We start from the raw sequence: 21,156 nt of genomic DNA, 5'->3' as shown, positions 1-21,156 counted from the left end.
GGCCTGACTCCATAGAAGCGGTGGGAAGGTCGCTGTGGGCCAAGCAAGTTGGACAACGACAGGATTATTCCTGTGGTGGTCGCAATCGCCTCAGGATGAGAAAGCTCACGTCTTCTTCATGCGGTTCCTCCAGGCGTGAAGGCCTGTCCCTGCCAGAGGGATTTCGTCGCCAGCGGGGGGAGTGGCCGGCACTTCCTCGGCTCGGCGCTGGTTTCGCCTCTGGCTTCACCGCCGGCGCTCCCGGCCCGCCCGGGCTTCTCCTCAGCCGCGCGACAGCGGTGCTCGGAGCTGTGCGGGCGCCCCCTGTCCCGCCTCCCAGCGGCCGCCCGCTCCTGTCCCGCCCCTCCTGCGCGGCCGTTCGTGCCGCCGGAGCGTCAGCGGGAATTTCCAGCCAGGAAGTGCGGCGCGGCCGGGGACAGGAGCGGGCGAGCGGCCGCGGGGGCGGAGGCTACGCAGGAGGCGGCCGTGCAGGCCGGTGCCGCTCGGTTGGCCTCGCCAGCGGGCCCGCGGTGAGGCGGGGACGGGAGGGAGGGGGAAAGTCCGCGCGGAGCCGGAGCGCGGGCGGCGCCGGCGGCGTCACGCCGGCTACATGGCGCGGCACTGAGAGACGCGCGGCCCGGACCCGCCAGCGCCAGACGACGACGAGGAGGAGGCGCCGCCAGCCCTGCCCTCCGCCGCCTCGGGTGAGCTCCACGCAGCCCCGGACACGCCACGCGCTGCTTTCTTTCTCCCCTACCCTTACCTCCGTTCCTGCTTGCTTCGCTCCCACCCTCCTGCACCGCTGCGGCCCGAGACTGAGACGAGAGCGGGCAGCCGCGCCCTGCTCGTGCTGTGGGGGAGCGCTGTCGAGAGCCGCCGCGGGCCCCCGGGGGACGGGTTTACCACTGGGAAACGTGAGCCCCAGGCGCCACGCCGGGCAGCCGCTCGCCTCTGACCTCGACCCGCGCGCGGACCTCCCGCTGAAGCGCCGGGAGCGGTCGCCGCGGGGTTTGCCAGCGCTCGCCGGGGCGGCTGCAGCGAGCGAGAGGGGAACGCGGGCGGCCGCGGCCGGTGCCGTGTGGCGGAACTTGGGGGCTTGCGGGGTCTGTGGATCGTGCTGGTATCGGCCCGGCCCGCCGGCGAGGGTGACTCGGGGAAGCGGACGCTCCCTTCCTCCCGGTGCGGAGTTTCCGAGAAAGGTGATTGCCGCCTCGCTTTCCTTTCGGTTGCGAGTTTGAAAAATCGCCCTGTGTTAGTGCACGAATCGCCTCGCGCCTCTTCCGTGATTTATTTGTTTTTAAGCACGTAGGAGGCGCATCTGCTGATGTATTACAGGGGTCTGCCTAACTAGGAAGGGGTGTCTGGGAAGGGCTGTCAACTAAAGTGAAAAAATTTGAAAGCCCAACTTCTGCTGATGATCGTAGGCAAACGAGGTGCTGCTTTATACGCTCGTGGTTTCGAAGCGGGGGCTGATTCTTGCTAAGTGTCACAAGATAACTCAGGGCTGAGTAAATAGGTAAAGAGGCAATTTAGTAATAAGTGACGAGACTGAAAAGTTTTCACAAGGAATTTTATTAGACCAATTATTCTGTTACATTTGACCTCAAGAATATTTCACTTTTCATCATGGCAATTGTTTTGTTAGCTGTTAACACTTTCTCCTTTGATGGTAACTTTGATAAAGAAGCACTATTGACTGACTTTATGTGAACTTAAAATTGAGTGTTGTTTCTGAACCGTAGTACAGATCAGCTATGTATTATTTGGCCATTATCATAATGCAATGTGCTGCTATGTAGTTTTATTAAAATAATTAAATAAAAGTGCCTGTCAGCATTTGCAGAGTCAGGTTTGTATACAAGGGATCATCTACAGTTCAACTTTTTGTTTTAAAATCCTCCAAATAACATTTTGAAATACAGATTTTTTTTAATGGTTTTAAAGTGCCAATTGTGTTCAACATGTTTTATCTTTCAGAAGTTCTCTTTTCATTTATTCTGTTCACAGAGAAAATAGTATTGAGTGAATTCTCTGATGTATCACCTTGTGCCTTATATGTTATAAAGTGCTATACCACCACTTTCAAGGTCACAGAGCAGGGTTCAAAACATGGCACTTTGGTTTTATTGACATCTAGAGTCTCTGTGCTCTGTACTGTGAAGTGTGAACTTTTGAAGTAGTATTTCAATCAAAGCGTTTTTATTCTTTCGGAAGAGAATGTAGCTGCTTGTTCTAGGAAACCATTAACCAAGATGTCATCATAAGACGTCATCCTGTGTGCACTGTTTTGTAATCTACAGTTTAATTGAGAAAATGAAAGAGGAAAAAGCAGCCTGTAACTATCCAGAGGCAGATCCTCTCTGTTCTGTAAACTTCCCTGGCTCAAGAATTTAAATGACGGATATACCAAAATACTATGGTCGGGATCTGCCACAGTGTGTGTAGGTTTCAAGAAAATTCGATACTTAAACACAAGTAAGATCTGTTAAATAATTTAATCTAATTGTTAAACAGAAAGGAAAAAGCCTTTTTAATTTTATGCTTTGTCTCTTTAAAAAAAAAAGGGTCAATCAGTGGTAGTCATCAAAAAATGAAATTATTTTCTCATGCAAGTAATGAATACATTTAGGGTTAAGGTTGTAAAACTGAGAATGACTTTGTATCACTTTGTGTCATGTGTGTTTTTGAAAAAACAATGTTGTAGCAGATAAACTTCATACTTGTATTTTCTTAGCTCTGTCAGCACCTTGTTTTGTATATGTATTTTGAAATCAGAAAAGTTTGCTGAAAAAAATTAAGTGTGCTGAGAGAGAAAACAAGGGAATCTTGGAAAGGGGTGAGAAGGTGGAAAGCAGATAATAACACTTCAGTTATATGCATATTCAAAAATTTCCCGCCTCATTTATTAGAAAAGAGCAATTTAATTGTTTCTCAGTTGCTATGTATTTGACACTTAAAATCAATTTCAATAGTAAATTTAAATTTACTTTTTTCATTGAAATGACATTATGCAAATTCAGTAAAGGATACCTACAAATTCTGTGTCTCTGAAATAAATACTACTTTCACAGATTGACTGTTCAATAGTTTTTCGAGTTCTCATGAAAACCATACTCCTTTTCATCATTGCCTTTTTCCAAAATCTTCCATTGCTGCTGCTCATGAATACATGCAAACTCCAGAAATAAGTAAAGTTAGGAATTCACGTTATTGTGCTCCTCACTTCTGAGCCTGCAACGACAGCAGCAAAGTTTGAAGACCTGTAAGTCTTTACTATGAAGGATGCTCTTGCCGACTAGAAAGTTCAGGTCTCCCTCAAGAGTTAAATGCATACAAAGTAAATGTGGTTTTGGAGTTGCAAAGATACAGTGAAAGACGATGTATTTTTTACTAACTTACAGTTGACTTTCTGTGGTAGCTAGTGATGAGAAAATTCTGTGGTTTTAAGAGATTCTGGATAATTAGTCTGTGTTTTCGTAGATCGTTTCCAAATGTACTTGCTAAAATCTTCTCACCTTTTGGTGTTTTAAATGTTTACCAGCTTGAAATTCAGAAATATTAGTCTAGAGGAAATAGTTACTCATTTCCTTAAGTAACTAATGAAAACTAACACCAGTTTTAAAATAGCTTTTCTTTGGTTCTCAGATGCAAAACAATACAGCTATTATAAAACAAAGAGGAAAGAATGTTTCAGGCAAATAATGAAAAATAAATTCATGGTCTTGGTCACTTTTAGCTCTAACATAGGTATTTTAGAAGTGGGAATTGTAATTTGATGTCCTTTAAATAAGTTGTGAACTTTTTATGAAGTTCTGCATTGATAAGATCATAATTACAGCTGTCATAAACTGTGCCCTTAGGTCAGCTGGACACTACGTGTTCATCTAATTTTGAGCATAGAAATAATTCAGTGAGCCTTCTGGACTTTCATTTAAATGCATGTCTTGCTGAAGCACTCAAAAATAAGGCCTTAAAAGATGCTTCAAATTATTCTAAAGTAAAATCGTTTGTTTAGGGTTTAGGTGGAGCTGACACACGATGGGTGAGGAAGAAACTACTTTTGCTACTGCTGGTATTTTTTCCTTGTTCCAACTTACATGTTCTTTTGAAAATTAGTGCCAGATACATAATTTTTTCTTCACTTAAAATGCGGAATTAGTTAAGATGAAATATGTTTTTATTTCATTGCATCCTCCAAGCAAACTGTACCAGTATCAACAGATCAAGAGCAAAGTAGATCTTCAGTTATGTGTTGTTTGGGTTTGTTTGTTTGTTTCTTTTAAAGATCATATTTCTATCTGTTTAAACAGTTGTGGAGGAATTTTAACACACGAAGTACAAACAGTGTGAGCAGATGTTTTTTGGGTCTCAGAAGCTAATGTTTATGTGATGTTTAATGTAAATTTTTGTTGTGTCATAGGTTAATGTAGAAAATTGAGGTTGCAGGAGTTTTACCATTTTATATAAAACAAAAACAAAAAGCCAAACCTATAAACACCATGCAAAATAACCCCCCAAAATAAGCCTTAGTAACCACTTCGCACCTGTAGATTTGAAATCTAGGTTAGAACTGTAATGGTTCTGGACTCAGTTCTACCTGTTTGATTCCACTTATAGGTATTATTTAACTGACCACTTCTGTCCTGCTGCATTTTCAGTGGCTCTTTGAAACCAAAAGAACACAAATAATCGTTTAGCTCACTTTGTAACTGTGATGGTAACAACCCTGCTGTTTTCCAAGCCCACTTCTTGTTGTGTGTGTGTGGCATTCTTGTCTTCAGTAGGACCCCTTAAGTGAAAGTACCTGGTAATACAGCAAACCTTATGTGAGCTGAACTTCTGAAATCTTGGGTTTGCTTGTTACTTGGATTCCAGGAAGTACTGTTCTTCTCCCCTGACTCCCCCCCCCAAAGAGGAAAAGGTCTGTTGTTTAATATTGATGATTAATTACACTTAAGGTTTGCGAAATGGGTATGTGTGTCATCTTAGTTTGAAATTTGGCTTTGATGAACAACTTTGTAAGAATTAGAACTATTTCTAAAGAACATTTGGTGATTCTTTTTAACCTGTAGGAAAAAAAGGTATCAGCATTTTAATATGATAGTCAGGTTAGTTCAAGTAGCATTACCATCCCACGTGACTAAAATACAGCATAGTGACTAGAGTTGTTTTGCTGTGTTGAACCTCAGTATTTTCACATATGCTCAGCATTATATGTATACCAGAGTAGACTTGGCATACATTGGAATACTGTTTATTCCTTTGGTTTCAGTTGTTTTGAATATGTTTTAACAAAGACGTTGTAAGTTTATTTTAACAATATCCTGTAAAAACAGTTTATATGTTGATGGCATGTTAGTGTTTCCTCTTGTCATATTGGTTCTCTACTTTGACATTTGAGAAAGGAATAAAGCACTTAGACAAAAGCTCTGTTTGTAGAGATATTTAATAAAGCAACTGTTAAGGTAGTCCAGTATTTTTTGCCAAGTGAATTTCCTCATGCTAGGAATTTTTCTTCAAATCTGGTTGTTAGCTGGTGTAATAAGTTTTAGTCTAGATTTCCTGCAGTCATTCTGCACCCCAACAGTTCAGATTCAGAACGTTACACTTCTGAAGTGTCTTCTAATACTTGTGATTAATTTGATTTCCTAAATGTTTTGCAGTTGTTATACTGTTGTCCAATAATGCATGTACTCTCGTGACTGAAAAGCTTTGGAAAAAATAAACAGTCTTTTAACTTTAAAAATACACAGCCAGAACTCCCAGGTCCCACCCAACAGGAAATAAGAAGCAGACTTAATTAATAACAAGAGGAGACAATTTGTGTTGTTGTATTAGAAAAACAAACAGTGTCATTTAGGGTTATATAGTGTTATTGCAGCTGCAACAGCCTACAGATGGCAAAAAAGTCTGCAGAGGAAAGTAGTATCTTGGATAAAAATGCCTCTCTGTGCAAATCTTTTCTCGCTTGCATACTGAGAAATTATGCTCAGATCTTTATTGGACAATTCTACATCTTTTTCGTAGCTGAGGGAAAGTTAAAAATACAACTTCCACATGATGCTTTTGTGGAAACTGAGCACTGTTGAGTTTTATTATGAGGCTACATTTTCCTTAAAACAGCCCCCTACACCACCAGGTATTGAAGTCATCACAGGAGAAGAAATATTAGTAAACTTTCTAACATTTAAAGGCAGACTTCAAATTTCAAGTCTCTTTTCAAGTCCCCGTTGTTGAAGCTCCTTGTCAGCTTCACCGAGTTAGCTATCACCTCTCATGGTTTTTAAAATGCTTTTTCTTTCTGATTTGTGTCGAATAGATCTATGATAATAGTGTAAATGAAAGTATGCATGATGTTCCTGGAATATTTTGGTTGTGTTTAGTTTGTGTATTTCAGAATGCTATAGCAGTTTGTAATTTCTTATTTTCAATAATCCGGGGATACAGAGGTGTCTGTAGGACATCTCTTTTTTTTTTTTTTTCTTTCCCTCTTATTTTAAAAAGAAAAATATGTGTATAGATTGTATTTTCCCAATTTTTCCAGACAGTACATAAGGACAGTATTTATCTAAATGATTAACCTTTGCCTGGGGCCTTCAGAAACTGTGTAGTTTATTAAAATAGGTGCAATCAACAGGAGTAGTTGAGAACAGCGTAAACAAAATAACCATTGTTAAAACCTATTCTGTGTTAAGATTTTGCTTGATTAGTATTTGGGGGATGTCTTTCTTACCATCTTTCTACTCTCTCTCTCTCCAGAAAATTTTGTTCTGCAGCAGCTTCATGGCAACAGCAATGGAAGTACAAGGTGCTGGTAGCTAACAACTGTTACAGTTTAGTTGTGTAGACACACTGTAAGCAGGTTTGGAGAGTATGTGTTCAAAATGCCAGCAACTGTTTGGAATGATGCCTGATCAATATTTCCACTGTTGTTATGTAGCCTTTAGCAAAAATCACACAGAATCTTAAGGGTTGTAAGGGACAAAAAGCATCTTTTAATCAGCCTTAAAGTAAGTGGTTAGAAGCAATGCATATCTTAAACTCAGGGTTATCCGTGTAACTGCTGAGGGTTCATGACCCAGTTTGTGTGTCCCTTGAAGCACTGGATTACCTAAGACTGTGTGTATATAGATATATATGGCTTCCATTTTTGTGTAGAGGCAGAAAACAGCAGTTTTCAAACCTCCTCTCTTTCCTCCCAGTGCATCTCTGAGAATGTCTTCTGCACCAGTTTTTTTTTTTTTTTCTCATAAGCCATACTCCCAGTATTTTGGGGGAAAAAAACCTAGGTCAAAAGGGAAAAGAAGTGATGGATGAAGTTGAGAAGGAGTGATCAAAGCTAAGGTGAAAGGGATGGGCATCATCATGACTTTGCGGGCACTGCACTGATGGAGGCTTGAGATCAAACATCTTGTATCTCTTCTGTCAGAGCAGCCTTCTTTGTCCTCTGGCCAAAATAATCTCAGCAGCTCTTGTCCTGCTTCCAGCCCTGACCCAGCAACTCTCAGCATCTATTGCACAATACATTTCTCAGCATCTCCACTTGGGAAATCACAGAATCACATAATCTCGAGGGCTGGAAGGGATGTCGAAAGATCATCTAGTCTAACCCCCCTGCCAGAGCAGGACCACCTAGAGTAGGTCACACAATGTTCATATCCTAAAATAATTGTCTCTATATAGATACAGATTGTTTTGCAGGTGAGGCTAAGGATGGATAGTTGCCACTAAAAGAAGTAAATAATACCAGGTAAAACACATTGTACAGTACAGCAGTTACTATTTGTACCCCAGTATTTCATAGCTGCCACAGGATTTAGGAGAACTTGTTGCTGTCCTGAAAACAGTTTTTTGCAATCTTTATAGTCTTACCATGTTTTTTATAGCCCTGGTGTAGCAAAAATGTGCTTACAATATATTAAACACAAATGTCTTTGCCTCTCTTTCATCTTTATTCCTCTTCTAATAAGAAAAGTAAACAGGCTAAAAGCATAATCATGGTGATTTTCATTAGTTTGATTCAGTGTCTAGTTAAAGAAGTTGATTTTTAACAGGTAATTTCCAGTGAAAGCCAAGTTAAAGAGAAAAAACACTCTGCTAGAGAACTTGCAGGAAGAACTGCTTTCTGTATGTCGAGTCAGCCAAAGTATAATTGTTTCTGAGGCTTGCTTTTGGAATCCTAGCCTTGAATTAATGTAAAACATAAAGTGAAACATTCTTCAACACAGAAATTTATTTAAACTATAAGACTAATTCCCATTTGGAAGTGTAACAAACTCTGGGTAATAAAGTTCATGATTCACTAACGTATCTTCACTGTACCTTTTACAGAATATGCCTTAATTTCCATCCCATTAAACTGATCTGTGCTACAACCAAAGCTTTTTCCATAAAATACTAATCTGTCCAGAACTCAGGCTTTGTATCAAACTAATTAAAAAAGAATGTACAAGTTTCAGAAAAGATGAGTTGATTCTTTCTGTTTTAAAACAGGACAACAGACAGATCCCCTGATGGTAGTCTCGCATTTGTTTTCTGAGAATATAATGGGCATCCTGCCACATCAGTTCCTATGCTTTTATTTAGTTGGCTCAAAGTACAGACAGTTTAAGAGATGAGTAGCTGATGAGTTTCCACCAGGCATTGTACATTTTTATGTTGAGCAGATCTTTGTGGCCTACTGCTCATCCTTCAACTCTCCAAATTGTTTTTCAAAAAAGCACTTATATTCAAAGAACATAAATTAAAAGTAAAGACCTGCTTACCATGTCTCTCTCTGAAGGTCTGAGAAAGGAAGTATGTGTCATGTTTTGGTGGTTTTTTTCAGTCTGGTCTTATCTGAGATGTTAGCTTCATCAGCGAGTGCATTGGTGCGCTTTAAAACATGAACAGATAGATTTGGAGTACTAAAGCTCAAATAATTTTTTGTGGGGTGAATTGTTCAGCTATTTATGGTAATATTAAAATTATTTTCTTTCCTTCTTGGAGGAATAAGAAGTCTTCCTACTTTGTTAGTGTATATACCTCAAGTTTTTACCCAGGCCATTGTGAGAACAAAAGTAGAAAGAAAAAGAATTATGTTTAAAGTCTTAGTTTTTTAAAGGCATGCAGTTGCTAGGTGAGATGTCTGTAAATGTTTGCAGAAATAACTGGACTATTAGTATCAGAATCAAACACTGAAGCTTGATTCCTTATAGATGATGAAATTCGCATTGTGTTGTACTTGTCTGTAGAGAGGTAATAGGAAGAGGTCCCATTTCCTGTTTGTAGGTATTGGATTGGACACTGGTATCAGAGAGGAAGAGGGTTTATCTCATTTTAAAAAATCGTGTTGAAAATTGAAGAGGAACAGTAAAGGGAAGGTTCTGAATTAAAAAATCAGAGGGTTAATCAACTGATTAGCAAAACTTGTCTTTGTTTTTAGAAGATAGTCAGATACAGTGGATGTTGGAAAACAGTAGGGGAGAAATCTGAAATCAAGTAATCACAGTAAACAGAAATAAGACTTCTTGTTCCAGGATGAGAGCACTCCTACATTAATTATGTTGTTTCCATTTTAAATGCCCAATCCTTTTGAAACTTTAAAACAACTACTTAGAATACAGTAAATGAACTCATGTTCTTCCAGCTGTGCCTACTTGTACCTGGTATTATTTGGTCATTAAAGAGCAGTACTGTTGCAAATTAACTGCCATTATGTTTGCTTGGTTGGTTGACGTAATTCCATCATCTTTCATATATGTGCATGTGTCTTCCATCTTTCTTTTTTATTTTCTCCTTGTTTTTTTAACCTTTTTCACAATGGCAAATGAACCACTGTGGGAAGAAAGGAATACTGTGTGCACGTGTACATGCATACACACTTAGAGTCCCTCAGTAGGCACAACGGTGTGGTTTTGGACAAGTTTAGCTGGATATTACATTTTCCCATTGCACCAACAGCTAAATGATTTTTCTTCACTGACCTTTGAATTTTCACACCAAAAAAATACAGTTGATTTGAAATGTTTAATTTCCTGTGCCTCGTTATCTGAAAGACTTCAGACGATCAGGGTGGAGACTGCTGTGATTGATTGTGGTCTGCAGGTGTAGGGGTATTTTTTTAATTGTAGATGCAAGTTTGCAGTACAGTTTGTGGGAATCAGAAATTATGTGGGAAGCAGGCATATATGCTAAAATGGACTTCCATGAAACAATTTTAATCCCAGTCATCTTCAAATGAAAAAGAAGTATGTATGACTTGATTTCTCCAAGGTGCATATAGCAGGTTGGATAAAAACAATCTTTACCGCAAAATAGATCTCATATAAGGAGAGAATGAACAAAGCTACTCATGGTAGATGCTAATCTTACCACTTAAAGCATGTAGGAAAGAAAGATTCTTAGAAACTCAAGCAAGAAGGGAAGAGGCCAATTAAAAGTCATACAATTAATGTTAGGATCTGTTTTTCTGCAAGTATGTTTTTGGTTTTTAATCAGGTTATTGATTCCCTGGATTTGCCCCAATTTTCTTGTAAGAAGAGGAAGCTTAGGTACTTGTTAACTAAATAAATCCTAAGGAAACAAATTCTATCTTGGAGGCAGGACTACTACAAAATTTTTGTTGTTTGTTTGGCTGTGAAAGAGGGAAAACAGTGAAACTGAGAGTGTTTTCAGTCGTTTAGAGGAGTCATCTTAAACTGCTGGGTTAATTTTTGTCTAAGCCCTGAAAAGGCAATCAGGTGTCAGTTTACATCCACAAAGGCATATGTTTGCACATCTAAAGCGTTTTGCATTTATTGTAAACTGGCTTAGCATTCAAGCCAGAGACAATGTCTTTAACCTGTCCCCCAAACACTGCAGATCACTATTGAACACAACAGATCTCAAGAAACACCTGTACTTTTGGTGGGAGAGAGAGGTTGTGTTTCATACTTGGTTAGAAATTAATTAGTACATACCTACAGCAGCTGGGTAGTACACGAGTAGTTACCTTGTTGCTTCTGAGTGCAAGGTTTGTCTTTAATGATTGCTGGTGTGCATTCTTGACGTTGTTCATTGCATCAGCCAAAAAGCTGAATTATCATTTTTGATGGGGCACTGGTTCAGATAGATGTAGGTTTTATTTCTGTATGGATTCTAATTTTTATATCCAATTACTTTAAATGAACAGTTTACAGAAATACTGCCTCTGCAGCAGTCCTACATTTTGTTGAAGTTATGTATTATACAACTGCAAATGTGACCAGGAAACGTAGCAGATGTGAGAAAACTGCCCTTCTCCCCCGGAATTCTGCTGGAGTGAGAGTGATACAGACTGACAAACTATACTAAGACAAAAATGATAGACTATGCTGTTGAATTTGTCTATCGGGCTTACAGAAAAAACTGAGAGACACTTTCTTTGAAAATTGAAAGTTTTGCAAAGAACTATACATTTAGCAAATGGGCAAGTGGCCAGGTGCTATTTGTATTAGCTCCTTAGAATCATTTTTTTCTGAACATGCATGTTTACCTTGCTATCTGGGCACAATTTTGTATTTGTTATTCAGTAAAGACTGGCAATAACAATAGAAAATTATTGGTTAAATAATGCTTTGTGGAATGTGCATATTTGTGGAACATGGAATATTTCTTATATTCCTGAAATCCTGATATATTAGGTGATGAAGTAGAGCTTGAGTGGCTCTGGATGCTTGTTACATCTGTTATTCATTTTTGGCTTCAATCTCATGACCAATTATTTGATATTTGCTTAAATACGGCAAGGAAACATTAGCAAATAAATATTTTTCTCTAAAGTTGAATGGCAAACAGATGAGTACTTTTATTTTTTAGGCTAAAAAATAAATTTTGTCTTCCCATGGACCTCGTTTTCCTGGAAGCTATCTGGGTGTTAAGTGTCTCCTATTTCTCAGTTTAAAATTTTCTTTCATTTTCTACTTCTGTGGGATGAGAGGCTATATGTTGTCTTTATAGCTTGTTAATCCACTGACTTCAAACTCCATCAAAGTGAATTACCAGAGTATTCCAATTTTCTTTTTGATATTTGCCTTTCTAGTTCATGTAGGAGGTACATGGTGACTCACTTTTTCTTTACTGTTTGTTGATCACTTGCCACTGTCTTTCATAGGGCAGTAGGTTTTCACAGTTCACTTTGCTGGAAAACATTGCTCATGTTCATCATGGTGGAATATGAGGGCCGGTGACATGTTTCTATCTTCTGTTAGCTGTTAATCTTACTTAAAGTGTCTGCTTACATGCAGACATGAATCTCTAAGTAATCATAGAATCATAATCACTGTATTTTCAGATACTCCTTTGGAGAGCCTTTTTTAGTAAGATCAACATAAGTGAAATTGTAATTTTTTTCAATAACATCTACACGGAAGGAAATAACAGTAATCTTTTATAATAGACCTAATAAATTTCTAACAAAATTTCCATGCTGTGCTACTGGCCCCAGGAAAACTAAGCAAGGCAAAACTTTACCAAGTGTCCAGCATTTATATGTAGACCTATGAGAGACAGTTAGGTGTGTTTTACATCCCTAATTGTCAGCAGTGAGGTATTGTGGTTGCCAAGCACTTGTGGGCTTCTGGAAATCAATATGTACAAAATAAGTCAGTTTAACTGCTGTTTTAATTTAATGGAAAAAAGTACTGGATGTTCTTTCTCAGGCATCTTTATTTTGCATTTAGTATTAATTCACAAGAAAACAGTATGATTTATTCATGAATGTTTTTAAGTCTTTATTTCATAAAAATGCAGAGTCCTGCTTTTTCTAAACTATGATTATTTATTGTCTGAAGTCTAATTGCAAGTAAATTTTTACTTCAGGACTTTGACCATAATTTTCAGTTACTTAGGAGATGGCAATGGAAAATCCTGCCTATAGCCTATCCTTTCCTTAGCCTGTGTCTTGCAAATAATGAGGAATTTTAAGAGTATTTTAGAAATCATTATGTAATGAGTAAAATACGAAAGATCAGAGATAGGACTTTAACACTTTTCAAGTTTCTTTGTTGCTGTACATTGATAAAATCGAGAGTTCTGATCATGTTTTTGTGTTTCAGGACTTAAAATGGCAGAAGATTCCTATATTATGGGAGTGTCTGATCCCCAAGTAAGTGGATTTGTGTATTCCTATATTCTCGCCTAGCTCGCAGTTTTGGCTTGCTGTCGTATTGTCCTGTCATTTCCTAGGCTTAACAACATGGAGATATTGAAAGCATCCTAAGTATTGGCAGAAATCAAGTTTGGGAAAATGTAGGGTTTGTTTTTTTTTTTCTAAGGTAAAGTGCCTTGCTACTGGTGAATAGCTGGAAAAGGAAAGATTGGCCTACTGAAAGAAGCTGTTGAAAAAAAAAATCTCATTTTTTGCGTACTCGTTTGTCTGCCTGTGACCCTTGCTCTGAAATTTCTTCTGAGGTGGACATTGGACTTTATCTGAAAATAAAGCCCCTTATTCCCTAAAAGGCCCTTTTATCGTTTTTGTTTTTCTTGTGGAATTTGCATCGACTTTACTAAAATGTTCCTTCATTCACATGTGTCAGTAGGCCTAGCTATTCAGAAAGTCTTCCTGATCTCATCAGATCATTTAATGATTAATTTGAATCATGAGAATGGTGCTTAAGTGAAAACTTTTGAGTGAAGAACAGATCATTTCTACTCACCTGAATTTCAAAAAAGAAACTATTTTCTCCTTTGTGCTTGCTCCACTTTGGAATGTGATAGATTTATACCTGATGACAACTACAGTGAGTTTAGACATGTTAGTGTTCAAAAAATGCAACTTTGACGTGGGTATACTGTTTTCTTGTATTAGAGCTTGTAAATATATTTACATGAGGAATGTAGTCTGGTGGGGTTTACTCACAGAAGTGGAAATGAAACTGCACAGATTCTCAGCAAGCCCTTCAGCAAGACGTCTAGGGTCAGATTTTCAGAATTTACCATATAAGCTCTTTTGAATATATAGCTGTTAGCGCACGTAAGCAAAATGCATGCTTAGAAACTGTGTTGAGCTCAGTGCGGTCTCATGATACTGGTGAAACTCAGTCAGTGCTATCAGCTTTGCTTGCACTGCTGTTACCAGCAAAAATAAAAAGAGATATAAACTGTTTACATACTGCACCGTGGTGTTTGCAGTCTGAATATTTGCAGAGAACTTTGAAATTATTTGCTGATGGATACTTTCTGAAATTATATATATATGTAGCAATGATGAGTATGCTTTCTTTCAATATAGATATTTGCAATGGACCAGCTCATGGGAATGAATGCATTATTTAATAGTACAAATTACATCACTTCAGACTTACCACTACGAACAGGTAGGAAACATTGCTACTTGATTGTGCTATTGTCCTGCTCTTTCTTCCATGTTGTCTTTATGTTAAGTTCTTTTCAGAGGCTTTTTTAAATACACTCTCATTTTCTATTCCGTAATACTAGATCCGAAAGTTGTCAACTAAATGCTTATGTAACTTTTTTGTACCGTTATGAAACTTTCAACAGTGGGGCAATTCCAATTTGTTTGTTTGTTTGTTTGTCAGAAACTGAAAGTTTCGATTACTTAGATTATTTTTTTGAGTGACCAAAGAGCTTTGAGTGACCTGTTTTTCTAAATAATTTTGTATGTTTTTTTCTACATTTGCATCTTCAGCAACCTACATGTTTATCTTGCTAGTTTTCAGAATTCAACCTGTTCGGTTTTTTTACTTTTGAATGGTTTCATTTGTAATTCTTAAGGTACTTGTTTTTCACTAATAAAATGTAGAGTACATTCAACTTCCTGTATCATTTGAATCTGCTTTTCCTTCTTGGTGACTTCTCTGTTTCCTGTAAAGCATCAGTTTGGTATTAAAAGCACCTGATAATTTCCTGAGTAATAACCCTTGTTTAAAAATTCAGAGTCAAATTTTGCAACCAACCATGGAAGATAAGCAAATAGTATTCTGCAAAGATCTGATAGGCAGTTCTTCCACGATGATTCTAGAACAGGAATATTAAATAGAAGTGTATTATCTCAGACAGTATTAGCTGCTTGATCAAACTTGATCTGATTTTGCTTGTTGAATTTCTTTATAAGTATCATCTCTTGCTTGATTTTAGAAAATTCTGTTTCTCCTTCTTAGGTTATTAGAATGGCTAATATGAAAGGAGGAAGAAAATAAAAATGTGTTTAATCACATGAGGTGTTTCTCAATGTGTATCTCCAGTAATATAACTCCACTATAACTATTAATGTCTTTTTAAATGACAACTTTCTGTTGTTGATCTGTTTGACTCAGAATGTAGCTGATATTTTCTGTTTACTTCTGTTGAAACTACAAACCACTTTTGTTTGCAATACTTGATACACTTGACAGCAGTGAAAGTGTGAAGGGTAAAATGAAACAAGCAATTAGTGTTTTACTTCATAGGTAAAATTCCATCCTAAAATAACAGTAACTGTTGATTTTAAAATAAAAGTTAAGGCATGCACACTGTTTCACTGTTTCCTGGTTTAAACCATATTTCAGTTTTCTTGACTGAATAGCAGTGAGGAAGGATCAAAAAGCACATATGGTACAGATAATTTTCTTTCAAGATGAAATGTTATGATGAACAAAGCTCTTGGCAATTACTGACAAACATACAACAAATTAATGTTGCAATCATTTGTTTGCAGGGTGTTTTTATTAGATAAAATTGTTCAGTAAGATTCATCTGTGCAGGATTAAAAGGCTTGTGCATTGTATACCAAGGGGTTTTTTTCACCATTCTCCCGAAGTTTCTGTGGAACAAAGTTACTGGAATTTTGATTTCCCCATAATGATCTCTTACACATAGCTTTTAAACCTACTGTGTACTCATAATGCCAGACTCATTCCATACAAATTAGTTAGATATATAAAACTGATTTTTCAGATATCTGTGTCCTGTCTAAACTAGAAAACGGCTGCTTTTAAAACCATGTGGGGGAGTCAAGAGTTCACCAAGTTCTGCAGTCATAGGAAACTCTTACTAGGCTAAGTCTACCTCTACAATTAATTAATTCATTTTATTTTAGTGGCACTGCTCTTGTCTACTGCTGTACTGTAGGTGACAAGTTCCCTGTGTACAAAATAGGATTTAATAAGGCATCATGGATTTCAGGTTATCACAAACAGAAATTTAATTGTAAGTTTTAGAAAAGGTTTCATTGCAATGACACCTCATGATGTCGTAGTGATTTTGTTTCTTGGGTAGTATCACTATAATGCTTACTTCTGCCCTGCTTGAAATTATCTTGTATCATTACTATGGACTAGATCTTCAGTTATAAGGCAATGTAATAATTTATATATTACGCTTTCATTTTTCCCAATCAGGAACTAATGATTTTTTTCTACACAGAAAAGACAGTTAAAAATTCACGTGAAATTTTCAAAAAATACTTCCAGCTGAGATACGGAGAGAGGGTGTTCTAAAAAGGATTTTTCTTTAGGACAGTTATTAATAATGGGTAATTTAAACAGAATGAAGCAAAGACATTAGTTAGCCCTCCTGATTTGTTGTGGTGCCTACATCTTCCAGTCTGTGCATTTGTAAAAACTCAATGTCAGACTTAGGACATTGGCAGGCAGGTTTAATGTATAACTGGATTGCCATATCATGCCAGCATAGCTGAATCAACAAATAGCTGGGAAATTTGGGGACTTTCTGATGATAGATGTTATGCTGTTAATATTTAGAGTAATAAAAAACCTTTTAGATGTCAGAAGGAGGATTTTCTCAATGAGGTTGTCAGTGCTCACAGAGGCTATGAGCATTTTCTTCCATGTCCACAGAGTAAAACAGTACACAGTTACAAGAGTGAGACTGAGATGTCTATTCTGGGGGACTGATTTACAGGCAGACACCTGACCACAGCTGGTTGTAGGTTAAATTGGATGACTTCAGGTACTAGGTAGGCTGTTAGATAAAGGACTCTATTAGTCCTGTGGTGCTGCCAGGCTTGCAGGGATATCCCACAAACGTCACAAACTCCTTTTTTCTTAACTTTCCTATGATGGGAAGGAGAAACCAAGAAGGAACCTAAAATGGATGCTCTTTTGGGAAGTGTGTGTGCAGGGTGAGACCTGTCAAGAGAAAGAAAGAGTGTAAGTGGTGGGAGTGTCAAGATGCAGGAGGGCCTCTGACTCAGGCAGGAAGGAAAATTAAGAAATCTAGTAGTTGAAGATGACGTGGGGAAGTGGGACTGTGACTCAGGCTGGAGGAGAGGCAGTGGGATATAAGTTGGTCTGTGGCAACCGAGGCAAAAAGACAGAAAAGGAAGCACTGAAGCATACCCAGGATGTGTCAGTCTGCAGCAAACCCCCTCCAGGCTGAAGGACTACATGTTTTAATTGCAGTTCTTAGCCCTCCTGACTGCAGCAGTGCCAGGCAAATCGTGAGGAGTGCTCATGTCAAAACTTGTCTCTTGGCAACCATGAGAGTCATCTTTGTGTAGAGGGCATCTCCATGACTACATGCCGCTTCAGCCTCTCTGTGAGGCAAAAGTAGAACTTAAGAGTAGCGCTCAGTCTTGTGGTTGTTTAACACTTAAAAGGATGTTGCTTGTTTAACAAAAACTTGAAGCAAGCAACTTTCTAGCCTAGAATAGAGGTGCAAAAGATCATCACAAATCTCATAATTATTAGTTCCTCATACAAGGTGTACATCTTCAGGTTCCTGTTGTCTGTCTGCTTAGACCAGACATGCTTACCATTAGAAACAGAATATTAAAAACTTCCCTGTGCAAAATACTAAACATCTTTTTGTCATGGGAAAGGGTGAGAGAGCAAATGAAGGAACCAAACATAGCCAATGTTTCTTCACAGAATTTCTGTGAAATTCTGCAAAGTTTAGTGAAGATGGATATATGAGACCTTTTACTGAGTGAGACCTTTTACTGAGTGAAATCCTTTTTATAGTCAAAATAATGCACCATTTATGCTTGGAAGTTACCATTGCTTTATTTTTAAACAGCATTTAAACATAAGAAAAAACTATTTCACTGTGAGGGTGAGGGAGCACTGGCACAGGCTACCCAGAGGGGTTGTGGAGTCTCCTTCCTTGGAGGTCTCTCCAAGACCCTCCTGGACACATTCCTGTGCAACCTGATCTAGATGGACTTGCTTCTGCTGGGGGATTGAACTAGATGATCTCTAAAGGTCGCTTCAAACCCCTATCATTCTATGATTCTATAATGTTATGATTGTATAATATCAGCAGTGACTCCGTGTTAAAGATAAAGATTGAAACGTAAAGGCACAGCAAAGCTAGTACTGCTCTGTGTCTTCTGATGTTTCTGGAGTCCAAACTGATTTTCATGCTTTCTAATATTAGGTGAAGAGTATATGATCTCGAGGCAACTGTTTTGCATGACTGAAAGATTTTAATTGTAGCACTGTTTACTTTTTCCCAGGAAGAGTGTTGGACTTGGGAATTAAATGATCTTTGTACGTGAAATTGCTGTGACTAGCTTCAACAGTAAAATACTAATTCTATCACCATCTTTACCAAAACTTTCGTGTTTAGAGAAGCCTATTCAGTTAAGACCTGTCCTGACTAAAGACATGAAGATCTGTTTTATTAAGTGAAGTTGTATTGAGGAGCTGAGAAGGATACATGCAGTCATAGTACAAACTAAATTAATGAAACCACTTCCATTTTTAATTATCAGTCAACATTGGGCCTATTGTTAAATTAAGATTGATGCAAGTATGTAGTTCGTGCTGAAGCCAAGTGCAACCTGGTTGAGGTAGCTGAATGATGTGGTGCTTGCTGATGGTACAGGCATTCAGAGGCAGATCACACCTGGATGTTGGCAGGATATGGTATGCTTTACATGCTTGCAGGGTCTGCCACATAGCTGTGGCTTGTCTGCTTTGGAGATTTCACATGTCCCACTGAAATTTCTTAATTCTCTGACATTAATACATTTAATAAAGTGTAAATGATGATACATAATTTCAACAGGAATATAGCTGACAAAATATAAATATTCACAGTGAAGCTGTTGTTTGGGATCTGCTTTGATAACAGTTGAATTTTTATTATTGATATCCAAATCTTCTCTGCTCAGCAAGAGACAGGGAAGAAATCACACCCCTCGGAACTGTCATTTTCTGACTCAGGCTGTGATTGTCACAGCCATCCACCTAAAGAGCTTTCCTTCTTGATGTCGATAATATAAATGATTGGAGTTTGAGCTAAGCTTTAATCAGGGGAAGAATTCTTAACTCTGGTGGAAGTGAGTTCTGATTTGGTTTAGGGCCTACTCAAAGGCTGTTTAAACTGGTAAATTTTGAAGGAGGTGTATGATGTGAAGTTAGCCACTGTTCAGGGACTGGTGCAAGACAGAAAGTTGTGTAAGGAAGACTTCTTTGGCACACAAAAATAGAATTTTAGTAAAACATAATCCCGTGCATTGACATCGTGCTCAAAGATGGATTTCTATTATAGAGTTTGCATTTTTAGACAGGAGTGTGTTCTGTGTTTTTAGAGGCATGGCAGAACAGTATATTTAAAAGTGTATTTGAAATTATTAAAGGAATGTAAATTGTGTAGTCTTCTCCATTCCAGAGGTTTTTTTAAAGCAGTTCTGGCTGTTAGGGCATGTTGAGACAGTTTAAATTCCTCCTATATTCCCATACCTCAGCGCTTCCCATTGGCTGTCTCTATACTTTCAAAAGCACCTATTCAATAGGAAGCCCTAGGGCCAAAAGCTTGTGAGTATAGTCTTTAGAGCCTAAGGGTTTTAAATATAAAGTTAACATTAAGCTCAGGAAGGCCAGGCTGCTTGTCAGTGGCAAGGGGAGGATGCTGTTCTTACTCACCCTTGTGAGTCTTCATTGAGTGATCAGAGTTGCCTACTTAGTCCCTCTGAGCTAACTGAATTAATCCAGCTGAATTAACTTTTTTGAGTTAATTCTTCCCATCTCACGCATTGGTCTTGGGGAACGTTGGAAATAAATTTTACGTAAAATTTTATGTTCTGAAGATGCTTTGGTGCTTAAAAAGAAATTATGTCAAGACATTCAGAGACGTCAATTTTACCCCTGCTATTTCTATGTCATAGAAATATAATGTTTATTATTACTTTCCTTTCTTTTATATTAGCGGATGGACCGTATCTTCAGATCATAGAACAGCCCAAACAGGTAAGAACAGCATTACGTTTTTAAAATCTTTTAAGTTAGCTGTGTCACTGTATTCAGCTTTGAATAAAATTGTGACTTAAAATGAGAAAAAAGAGTACTGAAGAGGTTGAACTCTCATAACAAATACAGCACTTAACCATGAGCAGTTGATCCTCTCACTTTTGTAGTTAAATTGTTTCCTGTTTTGTTCTGTTTTCGTTTTTGTGGCTCTCTGGAAGTGTCATAAGACAAAAAAAAAGACCTTGAGGGTTTAAAAAAAAAGTCTTGCTGAGTTTAGACTCTTCAGCTTAGAAGTGACTTACAGTACCCCAGTGTTTGGAAACATAACTATTAGAAAAAACATGGAAGGTTTTTAGATATTTGTTTTTTCATGTGTTTCAAGAAACGTGAAACAACAGAAACATTTAATTCTGTTCCCAAATTACAGGAACTCTTGACTTATGCTTTGTCATCGTAAAGAAATCTCCTTGTCCTTTGAGATTCATTTTGTCACGGTTGGCTATTTTGACTAACCCAAGAAAAATGAAGATAAATATAGAAAGCACTCACTTATACTCTTCTGACAATATGAAAGTCATCTCAAGCACTGGTTAGTTTTCATGCAACTGATGTACAAAGAAATTTCTGGGTGAAGATTGCCTTCAAGTATATCAGGGTGTTTTTCTCCTTTAACTGGTGGTATCAGCAATTGCAAGTATTGCTACTGAATCTATTTACAGTATGGAGAACCCTTTCTTGCCTCTGCCAATTAGTTACATAAAATCATGCTTTATGGAGCTTTTAAGTAGACAAGGGAAGAAGGTAACTAAAAACCATCCTACTCTCTTCTTGGTCTTCTGCAGAAGCATGTCACAATCCAGCCTTGCTGGTAGGAGGCAGTAGAGAACATTTCTTTCAGCTACACACCAGAGCCATTTTTGTGCTTAAGTGTCACTCCAGGAATAGGAATAGGAGCACTTCGTGGTCTTAAGTGAAACAACATTGTACTGTGAACTCTTGGAAGAACACACTACTACCTTCTTGT

The 21,156-nt window shown here is 38.2% G+C and overlaps 1 protein-coding gene across 5 annotated transcripts in view; it reads left to right on the top strand.

The window, feature by feature from the left end:
- The first annotated feature begins 206 nt into the window (after positions 1-206).
- Positions 207-21,156, top strand: part of NFKB1 (nuclear factor kappa B subunit 1) — a 57,657-nt gene continuing 36,707 nt past the window's right edge. The window contains exons 1-5 of one of the 5 annotated variants that reach the window (XM_061994215.1): positions 207-683; positions 6,739-6,787; positions 13,035-13,084; positions 14,210-14,294; positions 20,092-20,132. In XM_061994215.1, coding sequence (XP_061850199.1) covers positions 6,763-6,787; positions 13,035-13,084; positions 14,210-14,294; positions 20,092-20,132 — 201 coding nt within the window. In that variant the 5' untranslated portion in view covers positions 207-683; positions 6,739-6,762. The other 4 variants (XM_061994218.1, XM_061994216.1, XM_061994217.1 and 1 more) reach the window with 4 other exon arrangements.

Source organism: Colius striatus, chromosome 3 (genome assembly GCF_028858725.1).
Source record: "Colius striatus isolate bColStr4 chromosome 3, bColStr4.1.hap1, whole genome shotgun sequence".
In the NCBI taxonomy this organism is placed as follows: Eukaryota; Metazoa; Chordata; class Aves; order Coliiformes; family Coliidae; genus Colius; species Colius striatus.
Note: the sequence above shows the minus strand (reverse complement) of the source record. Positions and strands in the feature narration are given on the sequence as shown.